At 32.0% G+C, this 19397-nt stretch overlaps 1 protein-coding gene and 1 long non-coding RNA gene across 16 annotated transcripts; one reads left to right on the top strand and one right to left on the bottom strand.

Annotated features, from left to right (window-relative positions):
* Positions 1-1418: 1418 nt before the first annotated feature.
* Positions 1419-6617, bottom strand: LOC18594934 (Pentatricopeptide repeat (PPR) superfamily protein). Of its 15 annotated transcripts, none has more exons than XR_001928883.2 (7): positions 6511-6617; positions 6337-6399; positions 4466-6241; positions 3180-3339; positions 2743-3074; positions 2121-2197; positions 1810-1943 (listed from the first exon to the last, which is right to left on the bottom strand). XR_001928883.2 is itself a non-coding variant. In XM_007022638.3 (5 exons), exons 3-5 carry the CDS (start codon positions 6122-6124, stop codon positions 1892-1894), a joined length of 1788 nt encoding a protein of 595 aa, XP_007022700.3. In that variant the 5' UTR covers positions 6125-6241; positions 6337-6399; positions 6511-6617; the 3' UTR covers positions 1419-1891. The 15 variants fall into 15 exon arrangements, 3 of the variants coding, with proteins under 3 accessions (XP_007022700.3, XP_017980670.2, XP_088664643.1); XR_016027594.1 differs by having other exon boundaries at positions 1810-1935; XR_016027595.1 differs by having other exon boundaries at positions 1810-1872.
* Positions 6618-17047: 10430 nt separating this feature from the next.
* On the top strand, positions 17048-18827 carry LOC148761837 (uncharacterized). Its single transcript, XR_016027415.1, has 3 exons — positions 17048-17144; positions 17763-17839; positions 18704-18827. It is a non-coding gene; the product is annotated as an uncharacterized LOC148761837 (long non-coding RNA).
* The last annotated feature ends 570 nt before the right edge of the window (positions 18828-19397 follow it).

Here is a 19397-nt window from a genome sequence, read left to right as displayed (position 1 = left end):
AAAAGATTTATTCTAAATAATTATGATTTTATTATTTAATTTTACTAATTAATAAAATTATTTTTATAATTTCTATTATTTTAGATGGCATTTTCGAAATAATTTCATAAGTTTAAATATGAGCATAGAAAATAAAGAAAATGAAATAAATTAGAATTAAAGTTAGTTTAAATGTCATAAATTCTATATCAGTAAGAGATGAGATAAGTTTTGAATATATAAATATGAAATTTCTATTACTTATCCAACATGTTTTTTAAATTGGAAATGAGGGTCCGTAACAAATTGTATCAAAGCAAACTTAAATCGTTACTAATATGAGACTCGTATAAAAGTGAGTGTGAAGTATATGAAGACAGCTTTCTATAGCCTATCTTGTATGTCTTTTAAGTTAAAAACGTGAACCCATGACAAACGCATACCTCAATAAAACTGATTTGTTTTTCTTCTCTATTTCTCTCCAAAACGATGTCATATTTGGCATCTAATACTCCCTCAAAATGGCACCTTTTTGTGCCTGATAAAAAGGAAAAAGTCAACCTTTTTTGACATTATTTTCTTCTTCTCCTTTCTCTTAATTTTTTCCTTAAAAATACCATACCATGATCATTTCCTTAGTTATGTTGTGCATGTTAACCAAAGGAGTGGTAATGGTACTCATTTGATCTGTCTCCTGTTTATTTTTTGTTTAATTTTTATTTTTTTTTTCATTTTAAAATAATAATTTTTCAGAAAAACTTTCATTTTTTAAAATTTCATTTTATGGTTTTTTTTTTTGGAAATACAGTTTTTTTAGTAAAAACACATTTTTTATTTTTAGTTTTTCCTTTTTTTACAAGTTTCCAGTTTTAAAATTTTATTTCCAAAAATAAAAATTTTTAGAGAACAAATTCTTTTTTTATTTTTTTATTTTTTTTTCATTTTGCAAATAATTTTAATCTAATAAACAATTTTAAAAATAAAAAGTAAAATGACATGAAAATTTTAGACACTAACCCATCTTGAATATGCAAAACACATTTAGACCAATTATAGAACAAATCAACAACTCAGAAAAATCCAACAAGCTCACCGTACACCTTAAGACCAATTATAAAACAACATATCATAGAGGTAGATGTGCCCCTATCAATCTCCATTATGGTTGCAGCACCAAATATCAGAGTCAGTGAGACAATAGAGAATGTATTTGTGTGCCTATGTGGTTTTCAAAATTTTACCAAAGATTACTTCAAAATGCCATGAAAAGATATCTAAATCTAACTCTAGCTATCAAGCATCTTAGAATCCTACAATGAGCACTTACACCAAAGTAAAGGTTTCAAAACCATACTCGGAACCATGAAGCAGTGGAAAGGTCAGAAAAGCATAAGCATGAACCTGAAAACAAACATGATTTGCAAAATCGCAACCAGCTATTAAAAAGGCTTTCTGTACTTTCATAGAGAATTTATTGTTTCAAGGGTACTGCCAGTCTAAGTAGATGAGCTGATATTACATTTTCCGTATAGGTCCATAAGAAAATTATATAAAGCAAACCAACAAAGAGAAACAATATAGAAATATCTTAGAATTGTGATTTGATGCAGACCTTTGATGCACTGTGAGCTTGTTTGGGATGTGGATAATGCTATTGAATGTATAACCAATAGCATCTACGGCACGCACATGGTAAACATTTAATCGGAGCACTGCCCAAGTCTCTCCTCAACTTGCGGCTCCATTCAATCCTCCAACCTTTCCCTTTTCATCTGCTCATCCTCTATGTTTTCTCAGAGGCTTTGCACCACTTCAAACTTTCTTTCCACATTAGAAGTAGAACCCTTGATCTGACCCTTCCATCCACTCTCCTTGCCATGAACATAAGCTGACCTAATGCCAATTATCCTATCTAGTCATAGAATGTTCGTGTTCTACACATTCCATAAGCTGACCCTGCATCTCTAGTCACAGAAAGTTCATATTCTACACATTACATAAGCTGATCCAGCATATAGTATGAACCTTTTTAATTTATAGTTATTAAACAGAAATATTTATTTTTGAGATCAACAGAATGGCAACAAGTAAACGATCATAAATTCATTTGCTAAGACTTTTCGTCAGACCAAAAATCTCACCTTCTGATGATTTCCTTGGTATGCTCACAATAACCAGATAAAGCAGCATCAGGAAGTTCTTGCGTGATTGGATCCCTCTTCCATAAAGAATAGAGAAATTATGAGGAGCAATATTGGTGGTTACCAACAAAACAATAACAACACGTGCCCAACAACACCACCTACTCAATATATTTCTGCTTACAATCAACTAAGAAAAACTCATGCTTTCTCCTTTAATCCATATTTTATATTCAACAGAGTTTGAGATTCAGAGCTCAGTTTATGTATAATGAAATAAAAACTCAAAAACTGAAATACACTTGACCAATCAATACTTGGAAGAAACAGGCTAGACATCACAACCAATGACTTAATAAATACATTCCAGAGTTATGATCTTTTTCCACAAAAGAAACAGGACCCACAGTATACTTGACCACTTGAGATGCTTTATTCACTGTATTCGTAATACTTCTTATCCGTATTAATGAGCCATATTGAGTTAATTGAAATTTATTTGGACCAAAAAAATAATCAACTAGAGATTGTACCTTTTTTTTTTCCAGAAAATGCAAAGTAACAACAAAATTAAAAAAAAAAAAAACCTATAACCTAAAATTCTTCTAAAGCAAATACACACATTATAGATTAACGCTCATTTCTACGCATATATAGGAGCATCTGCCAACTGTTCTGTATCTGTTCTATACGTTCTGTAGTGCCTTCAAAGCCTACCTCTCCACTGTCTATAGTCTATACTCCTCTTGCATTTCTCCAGTGCAAAAATTTGCATCCTCAACAAATCAAGTTCTGACTTGTCATGATAGATCCCCAATGGCTGTGTGAGTTATTACCTACCTTGATTGATGAATCATCTTTACACTCCTACACCTTATGTTCTTTCTTTTTCGGAGCCATTTTCACTAAACTTTCAAGAAGTTCAGTGCCAACTAACTAGTGTCTCTGCATTACCTGTGTCAAGATAGATACAAGTTCAGTGCTATCCAGTTAATTCCTACATTAGAATAAAACTTAACACAATGACTATAAAATTAACAGGAGGATTAGCCATCTTACTAGAAATGCATGTACGCAGACATAGGAAGCAGTGGCCACTTGGGGTGAAGTCTATTAATCACTATCATCCAAGGTTGTCCTTGCAATTTATTACCTTTCAGGGATTGTCTTTGCAATGTCCTTCATGCTAGTCACTTCCTTCTACAGCCTCAGATATTTGCTAATAAAAAATTTTCGAAAACACCCAAAATTGAGAACATAATAATTAAATAGAGCTTTTGTTCTCCAATAAATTAATACTCCTTCTGTCCCTAAATGTTTGCCCCTCTTTGACTTTCATAGAGTTAAGACAAAGCTTTGACTTTGATGTATTTAGTTTAAAATTTGAAAAAAAAATTATAATATGGATGTTCAATGCTTTTTAATATGAAAAAGAAAGATAATAATGAAAAATAAATTTGTAATATAAAAAGAGTAAGAGTATTAGGTGTCTAAAAAAGGAAAAAGGACTTCACTTTGGAACATCCCAAAAGAAAAGATGGACAAAGAAAAAGGAACGGTAGGAGTATAATCACATCTAACAATAATCAATAAACTGTAACAGTTTTTTTTAATAATAATAATAATAAACTATGCTTGTGCAATACCTATAACATTTAAACAGAGAACAAATTAAGAAAGAAGAAAGAAAGTGAAATAGATTTGCATAGAAATGGGAAGAGCTTAATCTTTGGGCTATCCACCAAAACTAGGGATGGCAAAATACCCTGTACCCGACAGATTCCGCCCTATCAAGACTCTACAAGGGTAGCATTCTTGCTCGGAAATTGGGGATCAGGGTGAGGCAGGGAAGGGCGGGTTTGACATCAAACAAATCACAGTTGGGTTGGGGTTGGTTTAGGGTGCTCCGCCCCACCCTAGGGTATGTATCGAAATGAAATATTTTATTCTTCAATTAGTTTTAAAATATAATATATTTAATACTACTGAGAGAGATTAACTTTACAATATAATATATTTAGAAGTAATTTACATTAAAAACAATAAAATACATAATTAAACTAAAATAATATCATAAAAATAAACTTTAGGTCAGGGCAGGTCAGATGCAGGTTATACATATTTTTCTTAAGTCGGGGTCAGGTATTAAAGTTGACAACTCAATGTCAGGGCCGGGCAGGGCAGGTTCATGTTAAGAAACATAGAGCCTGGTCAGGTTTGGGGTAGGCAAAAAGCTCCCCACTCTGCCCGATTGCCATCCCTAATTGGTTCAAAACTCGTGGTTTTGACAGTGACTAGATATCATTATCCTTGACATTACATAACAGCTAAAAGTCATAACTTACTGTAAAATTCCCCCACTTGTGGGGCTTCATTCCTCTTGCAACCATTTCATTATATATGATACCAGCCCCTGTTTTGTCACCCTTTTCGAAGTGACCAGTGATTAAAGCTTCATATATGTCCTCACTCAAGACTACAGAACGATCTTTCATTATTCTTAAATACCTTTCTGCTTCCTTTAGTTTTCCACAGTAACACAGGCATCTGATCAAGGACGTAAAAACTGGTAATCCAGGAGACAGTGATTTGTACTCCATTTCATAGTAGAGTTTGAAAACTTGTTGAATATTCCCCTCTTTTCCATAACCAGCAATAAGATGAGAATACGTGGTCTCATTAGGTAAGAACCCTTTATCTAAAACAAGAGTTAAGAGCGCATTAGCGTTCTCTGAATCCCCAATTTCACAAAGCCCTCTCACCATCTCATTAAAAGTGGAACAACTAGGAACAAGTCCCCTCCTAATCATTTCCTCACAGTGTCTCACACTTGCCTTCATTTCTCCTGCTTTAGCACAACCCTCAATTAGATAATTAAAAGTTTCATCATACGGCTTCAAACCCATATTTTCCATCTCTCGCAACACATTTTCTGCTTCATGAATTCTTCCTCTTTCAGAATATGCTCTTATAAATGAAGAAAACAAAAAAGAGTTGGCAATAAATCCTCTCTTAAGCATTTCTTCATGCACCTCCCATGCCAACTCCAAATTCCCAAGCTTCAATTTAGTATAGACAACAAAAGAGTAAGCAATGGAATCAAGAATTAAATTTTTTTGCAACATTCTCTTCAATAATTCCATACCATCTTCAATTCTACCCTCTTCTATAACCTTAAACACCAAATGTGTATTAACAATAACTATTGGTGAGCATCTTTTGCCAAGAATCTTGTCCAGCAAATCCACAACAACTTGCAACTTCCCTTCCTTACACAAAGCACTAATCATTGTTCTTATTGTAATTTCATTGGGGTATTTTCTTTTCTCAATCATGTGCTCATAAACCTTCCAAACCATCACATTTTCACCAGATTTCAGTATCCCATGAAGCAAAGCATTAAAACTTAACAAGGTCAAAGAAAACCCATGATTCTCTAAGTAACAACAAACCTCAAAAGCATCCTCCAACATTCTCAACTTTGCATAGGCCTGAACCAGTAAATCGAACACCAAAGTATTGGAACCAACAAAATTGTAACTACCCAGTAAAGATTCCAATATGCAGGATCTTGTTGAATCGGGTGCACTTGTTTTTAAAGCTGAGTGGAGCAATATTTTAGCTTCAGGGAGTTGTTTTGCATGAACTAGAATATGAATCGCAATGCAGTAAGAATAGATTTGGTGTTGAAAGTTTTGGGACTTTGCTGACCAATAAAAGAAATTTAGAGCAGATCTTGCATGCTCGGGCTGCTTCAGTTGGAGGAGTACTTGTTGAACAAGAGAATGGGTTAATTGGACAGAAGAGAAGGTCTTGGTGAGAGTACCCCAGTTATGGGTTTTCTTGAATGAATCAGAGATGGAATTGACAATTGAATCATTATTGTTTAATTGCGAGAGAGAGTGAGAGTGGATGATGATGGATTTGGGTAGTGCAAAGTAGGGATTGTGGTGGATAGATGTGGAAACCAATAAGGAGCCAAGTTTTCTATTCAGCAAAGCCATTGCTCTGCTACTGTCGTGGATATAGAATCACGTAAGCTGCTCCAGACCTCTCAAACATGAATTTTCTTTTTGAGTTGAACAACAAATTGAAATTCCTCAGCCCCTACAGCCTCAAGCCTAAAATAATGCATACTCAAATCACAAATGATTGAATCACATCATATCCAGAAAACGAATAGAACAATAAAAAAGGAGAGGGAAAAGAGAGGAACCTGTGATGGTGGCCGTTCTTGAGCTCAATCGACACCGTTTCATTGTTCAACTTCATCAAAAACCTGCTCATTATTTTTCAAATCAAAACCATTATAAGGAAATGCAACAGATTATTCCCACATCACCTGTCAAACAAAAAGAGGTTAAGAGGAAAGAGAGAAATCAAAACTGACCTGACGAGCTTCATGTTGAGAAGGGCTAGAAGCAAGCAAGGGCGAGAGAGCCAGTCGGGAGGAGAGGGACCCGTTTGCTGCCAGTGACAGGTTTGCGTGGAGGGATCGGCCGCTTGTAAAATGGCCTTTTTGAGTTTACGAGTTTATAAAAACGACGACGTTGCTGGACAAGTTGTTGTACACTTGGACCAATCCCAAGACTCCTCCAACTAATTTATAGTCAAAATGCTAATATTAATCCGGTGAAGCTTTTTCTTTTTTTTTAACTGTGAAATAAATAGAAAATCGTATCACTCTAGGTCAAGATATTCCTATATTATTAGCTAAAAGATAAGTAAAAATCTTTTTTGGTGGAGATTCAATAATATGCATCTCCAAAGATAAGAGTGATTATTTAATCGGTACACTAATTGACTTCACGATAAATGTGAGTGAGAGTACAATTCGTGTCTCGATTCAACAACTCGTTAATGTCTCGCAATAAATGAACATTCAGATCTAACATTGTATTACTTTGCTTAATCTTCTACAAGTCTTAAAGATAATCAGATTCAACATAACATTTTAAAAGTTTTTTTTTCTCAAATAAAATCTTGTGTTTTATTGCTATTTTCACAAGGATAACAATATTAAATTTTTAGTTAAATTTTCATTAAAAATACAATAAGACCCTTATATTTAAAAATCTTTTTTTTTATTTAATCTTAAACTTATTCGCACATTTTTTAAGAGTACAATTTTATTGCTTGATACCAAAGTCAAATCCAACTTTGGAGTTTATGGTTACAAAAAATACAATCTACATATATTAAAAATTTTCTCCTGGAGAGGACAATTGAGCTCAATTGGAATGCCACGTCAACAATTTAATTGGTTAACATGTGACACTCTAATTGGATGAGAGTTGTCCTCTAAGAGTTTTAGGAATGGCATTTTGGTCATTTTGTCCTTTCTTAGGTTTTTCCACCGTTTCTACTTTTGCTTTTTCCATTCTAATTTTTGGCTTCTCCCCTGGGTTTCTCTGCCCTTCTCTTCTTTTACTTTCCCCATTTTTTTCATCTTTTTGTCCATTTTTTACAACTTTGTCCGTTTTTTACTTTTTTCTTTGGTTTTATTTGTTTGTTTTGGTGTTTTTTCTTTACTTTGTTTGGTCTTTGATTTGTTCAACCACTGTTCTTGGTTTCTTTTTTTTTTTTTTTTTTTTGATTTGTGATTCGTATTTTTTTTTTGTTTTTTGCATTTCGGTTTCATTGTTGTATGAATCTTTCTTTGCTTTGTGATTTTCATTTTGTTTTGATATGTGGTTTTTATATTGCTTTGGTTTGATGGTATTAATTTGTTTTATGTTTTGGTTCTTCAATTTGTGTTTTGCTTTCAATTTTTCCCTTTCATATGCTCATAGTTTGATTTGTTTTTCTGTTCGACTTCTGTTTCGCTGTTATTTTCCAAGTTTGATTTTTCTTTTATTGATTCTTATGTAGGTTTTGTTTTTAAGTTTTTTAATTTATTCTTACTTTGAGGTTTTTTAAGGGTTTTTTGTGCTTTTGGGAAGCCATGGCATTTCCATCTTTTCCTAATGCCATGGATTTAGAATTTTTTCTCTTCGTTGGAGTGCTCTCTTGCTTAAAGGAAGAATATGGAGAAAGAACGAAAGAATGGGGTGAGGAAGGAGAAGCGATGAGAAAGGAGAGATCAAGTAGGAGAGGTATTTAAGAGTTAAGAGTAGAAATACAAATACAAATATAAATTCAAATTTTTTATTTTTTTAATAGATTGAACAGATTACGCAGAGATAAACTGACTTCTTTCTCTTATTTTTCTCCTTTCTTCTTCATCATCTTACTTCCTTGCCCATTGTTTTACTTTTTAATTATTTACTTGATTTATTTAATTTCAATTTATGCATTAATTCAAATTAATGTAATTAGTTTAAAAAATGGTAAGAATAAAAATAAAATAATTAATTTCATGATTTTGTGTTTACCAGTTTTTATTATTTGGGTTTTTATTTTTTTTAACAATATTATTGCTTCTATACAAAAAATTAGAAACCTTTTGTATAAGTTTTTGATTCTCTTTCTTTTTAGCTTATTTCATTTATTTATTCAAGCTTTTATTATTTGGATTCTTTATTACTTTTATTTTTATTCAAGCTTTTAATTCAATTGATGAGCTTGACTTAGGGAATTCTAATTCTAATAGTTTGTTATTTTACTAAAGCAATTTCATTTTATGTCTTGCTGCTAATGTAATCAATTGTTAACCAATTCTTTTGATTTATTTCAAATGCTTAAATTGAATTAAAAGGAACATAGGTAAGCACTTGAAACATAAGAGAATTATGAATATTATATGAAGTAAAATGAAGAATGATTACATTTATGCTATTTTGTATTTTGGTAATATTGAGAGGAATTTGTTTGGCGATTTTGTTGTATGATTAAGTTATTTTTGGAATCTCAAGTCTATAATTTAATCATTAGTGTCTTTAGCTTTAAATTATGAGATTTTGAAATAAGTGTGTTTTAGTTTATTATTCTTCATTAATTGTTTATAAAACTTTTTCAAATGCAGTTTTCAATTTTCATTACATTAACTATTTATGAAATTTTATAAACCCGTTGAATGGCACCGGTGCTCTTCTAGTAAAAGCATAAAACAACCCCAAAGCACAAAGTATCCAAGTTGGAGGAATTGGATGCATAAATCCACCCACCCCTTAGCTCACATAAAATTGTCCGAGCACGCCTAATATCTCTCGACAAAAGCTGTTGTCTGAACCTTACCCAATGACTCTCCCATGTATATTTGTCTAGATTAATCAAGCCATCAAACCTCAAAAACTGGTTTGAGTCCAGCGTACTGATGTTGTGGAGTCATCAATATGTCCAAACTGTTTAATTGTCCGTGTGGTTTATAATCATGTGTTTGAGCCTATACACATTTCTTCACTCTCGTGCCTAGGGATAAATACTAACCATCATTGATCCGTAGCAGTTGTTTGAAGCCCATACTGAAGCAGCAAATGTGCATTTTAACAACCCAAACAATTGTCCGAATTTGCCAAGCCATTAAACTAGACGTGTCTGAATTGTCCAAAGATCAGCCACTAAGATGTACTCATCACCGAATCAACTTCTACTTCTTACATTCAAACTTGATCCTTAAGAAAGTGGCAAGTAACCTTCTCAAAATCAAAGTCAACATCTAGACTCCTAAAGAGATAACTTTGAAGAGACCAAGTACAATACAAAGTCCTATTACAATTGGACACTCCACAATGCATGCACTCTTAGTGGATCAACGCACTAAATCTGATTCATAATATGCTAATTCAGAAAATTGGAAAACCTCCACCCTTTTTAAAACTCCTTGTTTAGCCAACTCATCAACCTCACAATTAACATCCCTCAAATTGTGTATCACACTCCACTTGGCCATTGATTTTTGTAACCATCAGATTTGCATCTTTTATTGCCTAAACCACCATATGTCACGCCCTAAACCCAAGGTTTTGAGACATAGTAGACGTCACATACTTATGAGATGAATCCTATAAGCATATAAGGCAACAATATCATACTTAATCAAATATAATACCTTTACAATATTTTCGAAATTTACACTTTACAAAACCTCAAGTCTTCAAATATAATATTAAAATACAATTCTCCAAAAGATATAAATTTCACATCTAGCTAACATCTACTTAACAAACTAAAACTAAATACTCACATCAAAGCTTATAATTATTTAGGGGCATATATTAATCTTGCTAACCAAAACTCTTGCTAACCAAGTCTAACTCCCAAATAGGCAAAGATGTTGAAATCTGTAAAATGATGAGAATTAATGAAATGAGTACAACCACTTAGCAAGTAATTGACATCCTTTCAGTCGGATTAAACATGTTCAAAACATTTAAGTCAAAATTATTAATACACATATAAGTATCAAAACAGAATTTTGAATAATCTCATTGAAAATTATATATTTCAAAATTTCATTTTCAAATAACAAAAGTTAATATAACTTCGCTTCGGATAATAGAGCTAACAAAATTTCAAAACTTTCAGATAACAGAACAAAGCATAATTTTACACTAATTTCATATTTTTATTGGTTTCTTGTAACATGCTACGACCACATGTAATTCTTGTGGCATAAGTCAAAAATAAAATCACAATTAACCCCAGTAGCACAGGTTAAAATCAAAACCACAATTAATCCTAGTGTATGGGTAAGAAGTATATCAGAAGCAAGCATTGGCTGAACTAAACAGGTATCACAAGTACCACTATTTTGTAACTAGTGGTGCCATTGAGAGATCAATTTCTAATCACATAATGCATGTAGATATGGCCAACATTTAACCCTTATTGATAAGGTCAAAGCATAGCCATACTAGGAGACAAACTAAAACTTATTTTAAGATTACCCAATTTCACAAAACAGTATACTCACTTTCCAAAACACAACTCGTGCACATTAAAAGCATATTCGTTTCAAACTAAATATTTTATGAACATTAAATAAAAATCACATTCTAAACTAAAATCGAGATCATATTTCAAAAACTAGTATAGAACTCATATATATATATTAGCATGCTCACCCGATTTAACAAATTATAGGACAAAACATCATATATTATGTACAAATTCACATTGAGGTTAACTTTTATGGTGTGAAACACCAAAGAGATATTAGTTACTTACTTGATTCACTAAACCAAAACCATAAGACCAAGAATCGAAATCATCCTTAAGCCTATTAATTCAAAATACTCAGAATTAGAACCACAGTACTAACTTATCAAAATGAACCATGACTCTTGGTTGATCATTTTAAGGCATTCAAGGTGTAGCACCTCTTTCGCTAACGAAAACTAATTTTTCTAAAAATTAAAATTGATTCTTTTTAATAATGTATAAATACATAAAACATTCAAAACTTAGAAACTCATAGGGTATAGTACAAAATCAGTGACAATATGTGGTTGGGTTAATCTACTTTAATTACAAATCAAAATTTAATTTTGAAAATTTTTAATAAAATTTTTCAAAATATGCCAATTTAAAAATAATTTGTCAAACAAATATTTATTATACGAAAATTAAATAAATTTAAATTGCTTAACTTTATGAAGTTTCTAGCAAAATAGATCGAATATAAGGCAAGAATAATTTTCAAAATAATTAAAAATAAATTTTTATAAATTCTGAAATTTCATATTTTTATGACCATCTGGCTTACTTCGAGTACTTATAACTCTTAACCCGAATTATTTCCAGTGATAAACTCAAAACTAAATTGAAGTATTCATATCACACTATAACATTAAAATTAGTTTTGATGCAAAAGATTTTAAAATTCCCAAGTTACAGAAGCCAAAAATTTAAAAATCATTACAAACTTATCTAGATTTCTGGGTTTCTAGATTCAAGTAGCCGACTTTGAACCTTTGATTCTCTTAATACAAAAAGCCCCTAATCGAGCGATTGACACCAAATTAAACAACATACTTCATACTACAAAAGCCCTTAAAGAAACAACTTAAAACATTCCTAGAAAGAGGAGTTTCAGTGACCCAAAATTAGGTCATCAAAACTGTTAAAAAATAGATTTCTTAGCCAACTTAAAAAATTAATATCTCTCTAACCATAGAACCAAATAAGATGCTACAAAAACCATTAGAAAGATCTTTTCAAGACCTTTCCATTGGTACTAATCATTCCAACAGAAAGTCACCGAAATAGTACCAGATTTTAACAGAAGTTAAAGAAACATAAATTAATCTTAGAGATTTTTGTTTCGAACAATGCAAAAATACAATTTTTATAAGTTAAAAGATTAATTGTTCCTTAATCACTACTTTCTTGAATATATTTTTCCTTCTTCTACTTTCTTCTTTGTTTTTAAGATTAGTTACTCTAAATGATTTTCTTTTTTTAATTGTTTTTTTCTCTTAAACATGTCTTATTGCTTTTCTTTTTAAAACTGACTTAACCTTCTACTTAAATGTGATAATATAAATGTCAAGCCCGACTCTATAATATGTTTATTATGCCATTCCTATATAAGAATGCATGTTTGCTTACTTGGGTACCTCGAAAATCGTTAAAGGACAGTAATATATCAAATGGTACAATTAAGTTGAATTAAGTCTTGAACTAGTCCAAATAGAGATTTTAAGATAAAATTGAGAATTTTAAAACCCCATAATAACTTAAAATGGTGATTCGGAGTTCGAGGACCGATTTGGAGTCAAATTGGAATTTTCATAACGTAGGGGCAAAATGGTCATTTTGCCACCCAAGGTTAAGATGTGAGTGTTGGATGAAATTTTTGACTAAGATTGATCATTTGGAGTATAATTTGAGTTTAAGAAGTAAAGAATTTTAATTTCGGCGTTTTTTCGAGGATAAGAGCAAAATAGTCATTTTGTCACTCTAGGGGCAAAATTGTAATTTTACACAACCCAACACTTGTCATGCCCATGGATTTCAGCCATTAGCATTTTATATCATGGATAATTGAAGAATTTTATGTGGTTGTGGAAGAAAGCCTAATTATTAAGTTTTTAAACATGGACCAATAACATGGTGACAAGTGTCAAGCTTGGATTATTTTATTTTTTGGCTATAAAAATCAGCCCATAACCCTTCCAACTCATTTATCTTGGTCAGCCAAAGAGAGAAAAAGAGAAAAAAGGAAGAACAAAAACCCTAGAGAGAAAAATTCAAAGGGAAATTGTTGATTTTCAAGGAATCAAGTCAGTAAAGGCAAAATTTCTTAATTCTAGCTTGTGATCTACCTTTTCTATGTATTGTTTTGCATTTTTCATGGTTGAATCACAAGATATCATGAAGGATAGTGTGCTGATCAAACCTTAGGAGAGAGAATTTGATAATGAATTTAGTTAGAAAACATGTTATTCTAGTATTTTTAGTTGTTTGGTGATGTGTAGTATGAAAAGCAAGCAAGAAAAATTCATGTTCTTACATCACCTTCATTGGCCGAATATTCCATGTGGAATATTGATGATGAATTTGATTGAATTTCAAGTGATTTGATTAGGAATGAATGATTTATGGTGTGAGAATCAAGCATGAAAAATTATTTGTTAGTGCACTCACCATGGCTGAATTTTTCAAGAGAAAATGTGAGGATGATTTTGCCACATTTCAAGTTATTTAAATTGTGTTTAATGATTTGGAGTATTGGGAGAGAAATGGAATTGTTTGGAGTTGAATTGGACGTATTGGCCAATTATTCGGGTGATAGATCAAATTAAGCCAATACAATTTTATTTAGATACATAATTGAATTTATATTGAACACCGTATTTAGATAGTTACATTGAGTATTTCACATCTCATTTCATGCATTAGTATAGAGCTTGAATTGGTTTTACAACGGTTTAGCACAAATGTAGCAAATTGCTTATTGTGCACTATGTCTAGGTGGTGAGCATTCTGGCAAGAGTAAAGAGGTAGTATCCGAGGATCAAGAATTAGAGTATCCCGAATTCGATTCCCATTACAGTGAGTAACCTTATTATCGTTTTAATTATCTAAAGTATGTTTTTATCCGATTTTGTAATTTTATGAAAAATGTGTTTAAATGAAATGATTTTATAAATTGTTTTGAAATTTAATGATGACTTGAAAATGGAGTAATTGGAAACTGCTTGCTATATTGTAAATTATGTTTTGAATTGAATGACTTATGATAATGTGGGCATGAATGGTTGGATGGGTATTTGTGTTGAAAATGTATAAATTGTTGTTTGCCTTGATAGGTTGGATAATGATAAAATTGCCATGTCATGCTGTTGAATTTTTATTGAATTGGTGGGTTATAAATTGGTCATTGCAGTGGCGGGTTCTGTGGACCAGCCTTTTTGAAGGGCACGAAATCTGGGTATATTCTTACCTCGGTTAAGGAGGCGTGTAGGGTAACTCCTAAGGTAAAACTTTAGAGTTCACTTCACAAACCACCACGTGAAGGTGAACTCAACCAACGCCAAGGAACGACTATGTTTTCAAAATAAAAACATGATTTATGCGTACATGACTTTTTAACAGTCTTGGCGGACTCGGTTGAGATAGCCCCAGGCCAAGGTATCCCTAATAATTGAGTATGAGAATGATTTTGGCACGAGCCAAGCTTTTCAAGAAATCATAAGCCTCATTGTTTATTTGGGTGAAATGAATCTATTTTATCTTATTAAAATGAGTTCGAAATGCTGTGAATCATTTTTATGCTAATCTATTTTATCTGTCTCCATTTACTTAACTTTAGATATTTTAGATGATATTTATTTACTCACTGGGATTATGTAATCTCACCACCCTCATTTTCACCCATTTCAAGCTTAGGATAGTCGGTAGATAACTCATTTCGTTGAGATCTACAGTTGGACTTGCATCCTCAAAAACTGTAGGTTCACAACCTTCATTACTTTTAGTCATTCGGGAGCCCACATGTCATTGTTAAATGTTTTGAATACCTTATTGCGTGTGCTACTGTATGTAGGAATTTATTTTACTTTTACGTTGTAAAAATTATTTACGTAGCGTTCTATAAAAATTGTTTTATGAAAAATTGAAATATTTTATTCCATTAGCTATAATTTCACTTTAAATGAATGTTTTAGATATCTAAACTTATTTTTGTTACGAAATTTGTAAATTTCTCTCATATATTATATTTTAGCTAGTTTCGAAATTTTTGAAAAAAATGACCAAAATACCCCTATGTAGTTGAAACTTCTCTTTGATTGTTTTTGAATTGAAATTGGTTCATATCACTTTAAAACATGATTTTAGTAACTAATACTCACAGGGGAAGCGAGAAAACTGATGTTAAGCTTTGCGAGGTTTCGATTGACATTCCGAGTAATGAATGTCTATCAGAACATCGCGACGGTTGTCACGGGCTCGATGAGAGTTCCGGGTTGTGACAATAAAACTACTTATAACTTCCTCTCTTAAATGTGATAATATAAATGATTTTTCTTTAAACATATGATAATAAAAACTGATACTAACAAAATTGTTATATTTGCAAAAAAGGTCCCTATCACAAAACTATTCTAATATAAACCCAAATATTTACAAGTAATTTGAATAAGGGATTTGTTTGTCAAATTTACAATTTTTATAAATATACTAATGTACTTAAAATTTGGGTTGGGGTTTACACCATACAAGTTTAGAGGGATTATGTATCCATGTTACCACATTCAATGAGTCACTTTCTATCAACAAGTTGACTTTTGCACTTTCAAATATCAATTATATAATAGAAAGGTTTCTCTGTTGGCTAGTATCTCTATATGGTTGGACAGACTTCGAAAATATAATAACTATTTCACCCCAATGATCTCTCAAAATTACCCCAATTCCTGCCTCACTCGATTTCTAACTGAAGTTCCATTTATGTTAAATTTGACCAAACCTGCTTAAGGTGCTACCCACATAACTTCTTTTCTTGCTATCTTCCATTTTTGAGCTATGATTATTGAAGTCGGGTTTCTAAGTAAAACCTTCATCTCTAGCCATTTAGCTTTGCTCCAAATAGCAATTCTAAGTTTAATGAGATCATATAGTTGTTTACTATCCCACATCTTCCCATTAAATACCATTTCATTGCGAAAAAGCCTTATTGACCAATTGTTCACACACACTTTTTTTTTGGTTCAGTCAAAGTGAAATTTCATTAGGCATCCAAAAGCAAGATACATAAAGGGCTATCATGAGCCAGATAACAGTAAAAAAAGTAGGTCCAAATGGACTTGGCCAAGAAACAAAACAAAATGCATGGTAAGATTCACCACTATACTCATAGCAAAAATACAAAAAAAAAAAAAGTATACGTCAAGCCCTACTCCATTATATACTCATCATAACATCCATATACTTGATGACACATCTGCATGTTAGAATGCCTTAGAAATAGTTAAATAATCGGTATTGTAATTAGTTATGCAACTAAGTTAATTTAAAGCCTCGAACTAGTTCAAATAGGAATTTTAAAATGAAATTGAGAATTTTAAAATCCCAGAATGACTTAATATGGTGATTTGGAGTTCGAGGATTAAATTGGAGTCAATTAAGAATTTTCTTACCATAGGGGCAAAATGGTAATTTTGCCACCCAAGGGCAAATTTGGAAAGTTGGATGAAAATTTTGATCAAGTTTGACCAATTGGAGTATAATTTGAGATTGAGAAGTGAAAAATTTCAATTTTAAGCATAAGGGTAAAAATGTCATTTTTTGGGTCCACAAGGGCAAAATTGGAATTTTACGATTTTACACCACCATGATATTTATCAAGCTCCAGAATTTTACCTATTATTATTTTATGTTATGGATAAATATTAGAGCATTTGTGGTGGTGAGAAAAGGCTTAAAAATTAAGTTAAAACAAGTTGACCAATAAAAAGGTGACATGTGTCAAAAAATTAAATATTATTATATTGCCATTTAAAAACCAGCCCATACTCTTCCACTTAGAAATTGAGGGCCGACCAGCACCTGCAGAAAAGAGAAGAAAAGAAAAGAAAAACCCTAGGGAGGAAAAACTAAGGAAAATTTGTTGAATTTTCAAGAAATTGGTGATTAAAGGTAAGATTTTTAATCTTAAGCTTGAAATTCATCTTGCCCATGTATTCTTTTCCATTTTCCATGAATTAAATTCAAGTTTTCATGAGGGGCAATATGCTGGCCAAATTTAGAGAGAGAAGGTTGGCATGAATTTAGTTGAATTTCAAGGTAACTTAGTGTTTTTAGGTGTTTAGTAACATTTAGTATGAAAATTAAGTAAGAAATCCACATGCCCATTATAGAACCTATCTTGGCCGAATTTTATGGGTGACGTTTGATGATGAATTTGGTTGTTTTCATGCCCTTTAGATTGTATTTGGTGCTTAGGAATACCGAAAATCGAAAACGGGTACCGAAAAATTTTACTCCCGTTAGTTAGCAATTTGCACCATAATAAGGGATATTTTGGTAATTGCACTTAGAATAGATTTTTAGTGAAGTGTGTGGAATTTTAGAGAGTACTGGAAGTGCAATAAATTAATTGGAATCGAATTGGACGTTTAGACCGATTAAATAGTGTATAGTGCGCGATAGGTCGAACACCTCACATTTTATTGCATGCATTCATATAGAACATAAAATAGTTTTGTGACAATTTATCATAAGTATATTAAATTTTCTGTTGCACATTATGTATAGGTGGTGAGCCCTCGGATAAAGGCAAAGGTATTGCACCCGAGGATCAAGACTAGGAGTGTTGTAGATTTCCCGTCAAAGTGAGTAACCACTGTTCATCTTATCTATCTAGAGTATTTTTACAATCGTTTTTATGATTTTAAGAATATTGAACCTAAATGAATTTTATGTTTTATGACTAATAATCGATTTAAGGAATAAGGTTTATGACTTATTTTACAATTCAATAATGTTTTTTTTTAAAATGTGAGTATGTGGAGACCAACCTTTGATGTTGCCTATATATTTAAGTTTACGTACCTATGTTTGGAATTGATGATTTATGAACTGATACGCGATGACATATGTGGCTGGGTTTTTTGGGTTCTGAAATATATAAACTGTTTGTTTTCCTTTAACAGGCTGGGTAGTATTATGTTAGCTACGTTATGCTGTCAAAATTTTATTGATTGGTGAGTTATTTAATTAGCCACTGCAGTAAGCAAGTTTCCGTGGACCAACCTATTAAAGGGACACGGTAAACCCCGTTATATTTACCTTAGTATGAGAGGCGCGAAAGATATCTCCTAAGGTACGATAGAGTTCACTTCACGCCGAACTACCACTTGAGGATGAACTCTGCCAACGCCAAGGGATGGCTAAACTATGTTTTTATGAGTAGTTGTTAACTTAATAACCTTGATGGACTCAGTTGAATACCTCAGCCAAGGTATCATCGAGTATGATTTTTAGCACGAGCCAAGTTTTTAAGAAAATCATAAGTCGTGATGTGTATTATAATGAAATGTGTTGTTTTATATGATTTGAAACAAGTACAAAATGTTGTGGATTATGGTATGATGAAAAGTTAATTGTCTCCATTTGCTCGGCTGTAGATGTTAACGACGGACTTTGTTTACTCACTGAGTTTATGAAAACTCACCCTTTCTTTTTAACCATTTCAGGTTCAGGATAGTCTGTAGGCAGTCGATTTCATCAAGGATCTCTTTGGGACTTACTTCCTTGGAAATCGTAGGTCTACATTCTTGCACACTTTTGGTTATCTCGAGGCCCATATGCCACTGTAGGATAATTTTGAATACTTGTTTTACTGTATCACTATGTGTATGAATTTATTTTGTTCTTATACTACAAAAATTATTTATGCATAGTTCTATAAAAATTGTTTTATAAGAAAATGGAATATATTATTGAATATTTTTATTTAGTCTAATTAGCCAACTTTTCACTCCAAATGGATGATTTAGATTACAAAAATTTATTTTTTGATCGGAAATGGATATCTTTCTACCATATGTTGCATTTTTATCAAGTTTCGAAATTTTCGGGTAAAAATGACCAAAATACCCTTGTTTGGCGAAAACTTTATTTTGATTGTTTTTTATCTAAAATAGTTTATATTCTCTTAAAACTCGATATTTAGTAACTATTGCTCACAAGGGAAGTGAAAAACTGATGCAAGAGCCTTGCGAGGTTTCGATTGACATTCCAGATAATGAATGTCTATCGAGACTTCGCGACGGTTGTCATTAGCTTGAAGGGAGTGCCGGGTCGTGACAGTATATGTAGAGAACTCTATATATCATATACACACACACACAGATACATTGGAAAATAAATCTATCACATGCCAACTAC

This window comes from Theobroma cacao, chromosome 7 (genome assembly GCF_053813885.1).
Source record: "Theobroma cacao isolate CCN51 chromosome 7, ASM5381388v1, whole genome shotgun sequence".
Taxonomy (NCBI): domain Eukaryota; kingdom Viridiplantae; phylum Streptophyta; class Magnoliopsida; order Malvales; family Malvaceae; genus Theobroma; species Theobroma cacao.
This window is presented reverse-complemented; position numbering and strand designations above follow the sequence as displayed.

Coding starts and splice junctions, on each gene's coding strand:
- LOC18594934 (XM_088808517.1), bottom strand. CDS start 6,124: ATGGCTTTGCTGAATAGAAAACTTGGCTCCTTATTGGTTTCCACATCT. Junction 2,198..4,465: donor ACAAGTGGGGGAATTTTACA/GTAAGTTATGAC, acceptor TCTTTATGGAAG/AGGGATCCAATCACGCAAGA. Junction 1,873..2,120: donor ACCAAGGAAATCATCAGAAG/GTGAGATTTTTG, acceptor AATTGGCATTAG/GTCAGCTTATGTTCATGGCA.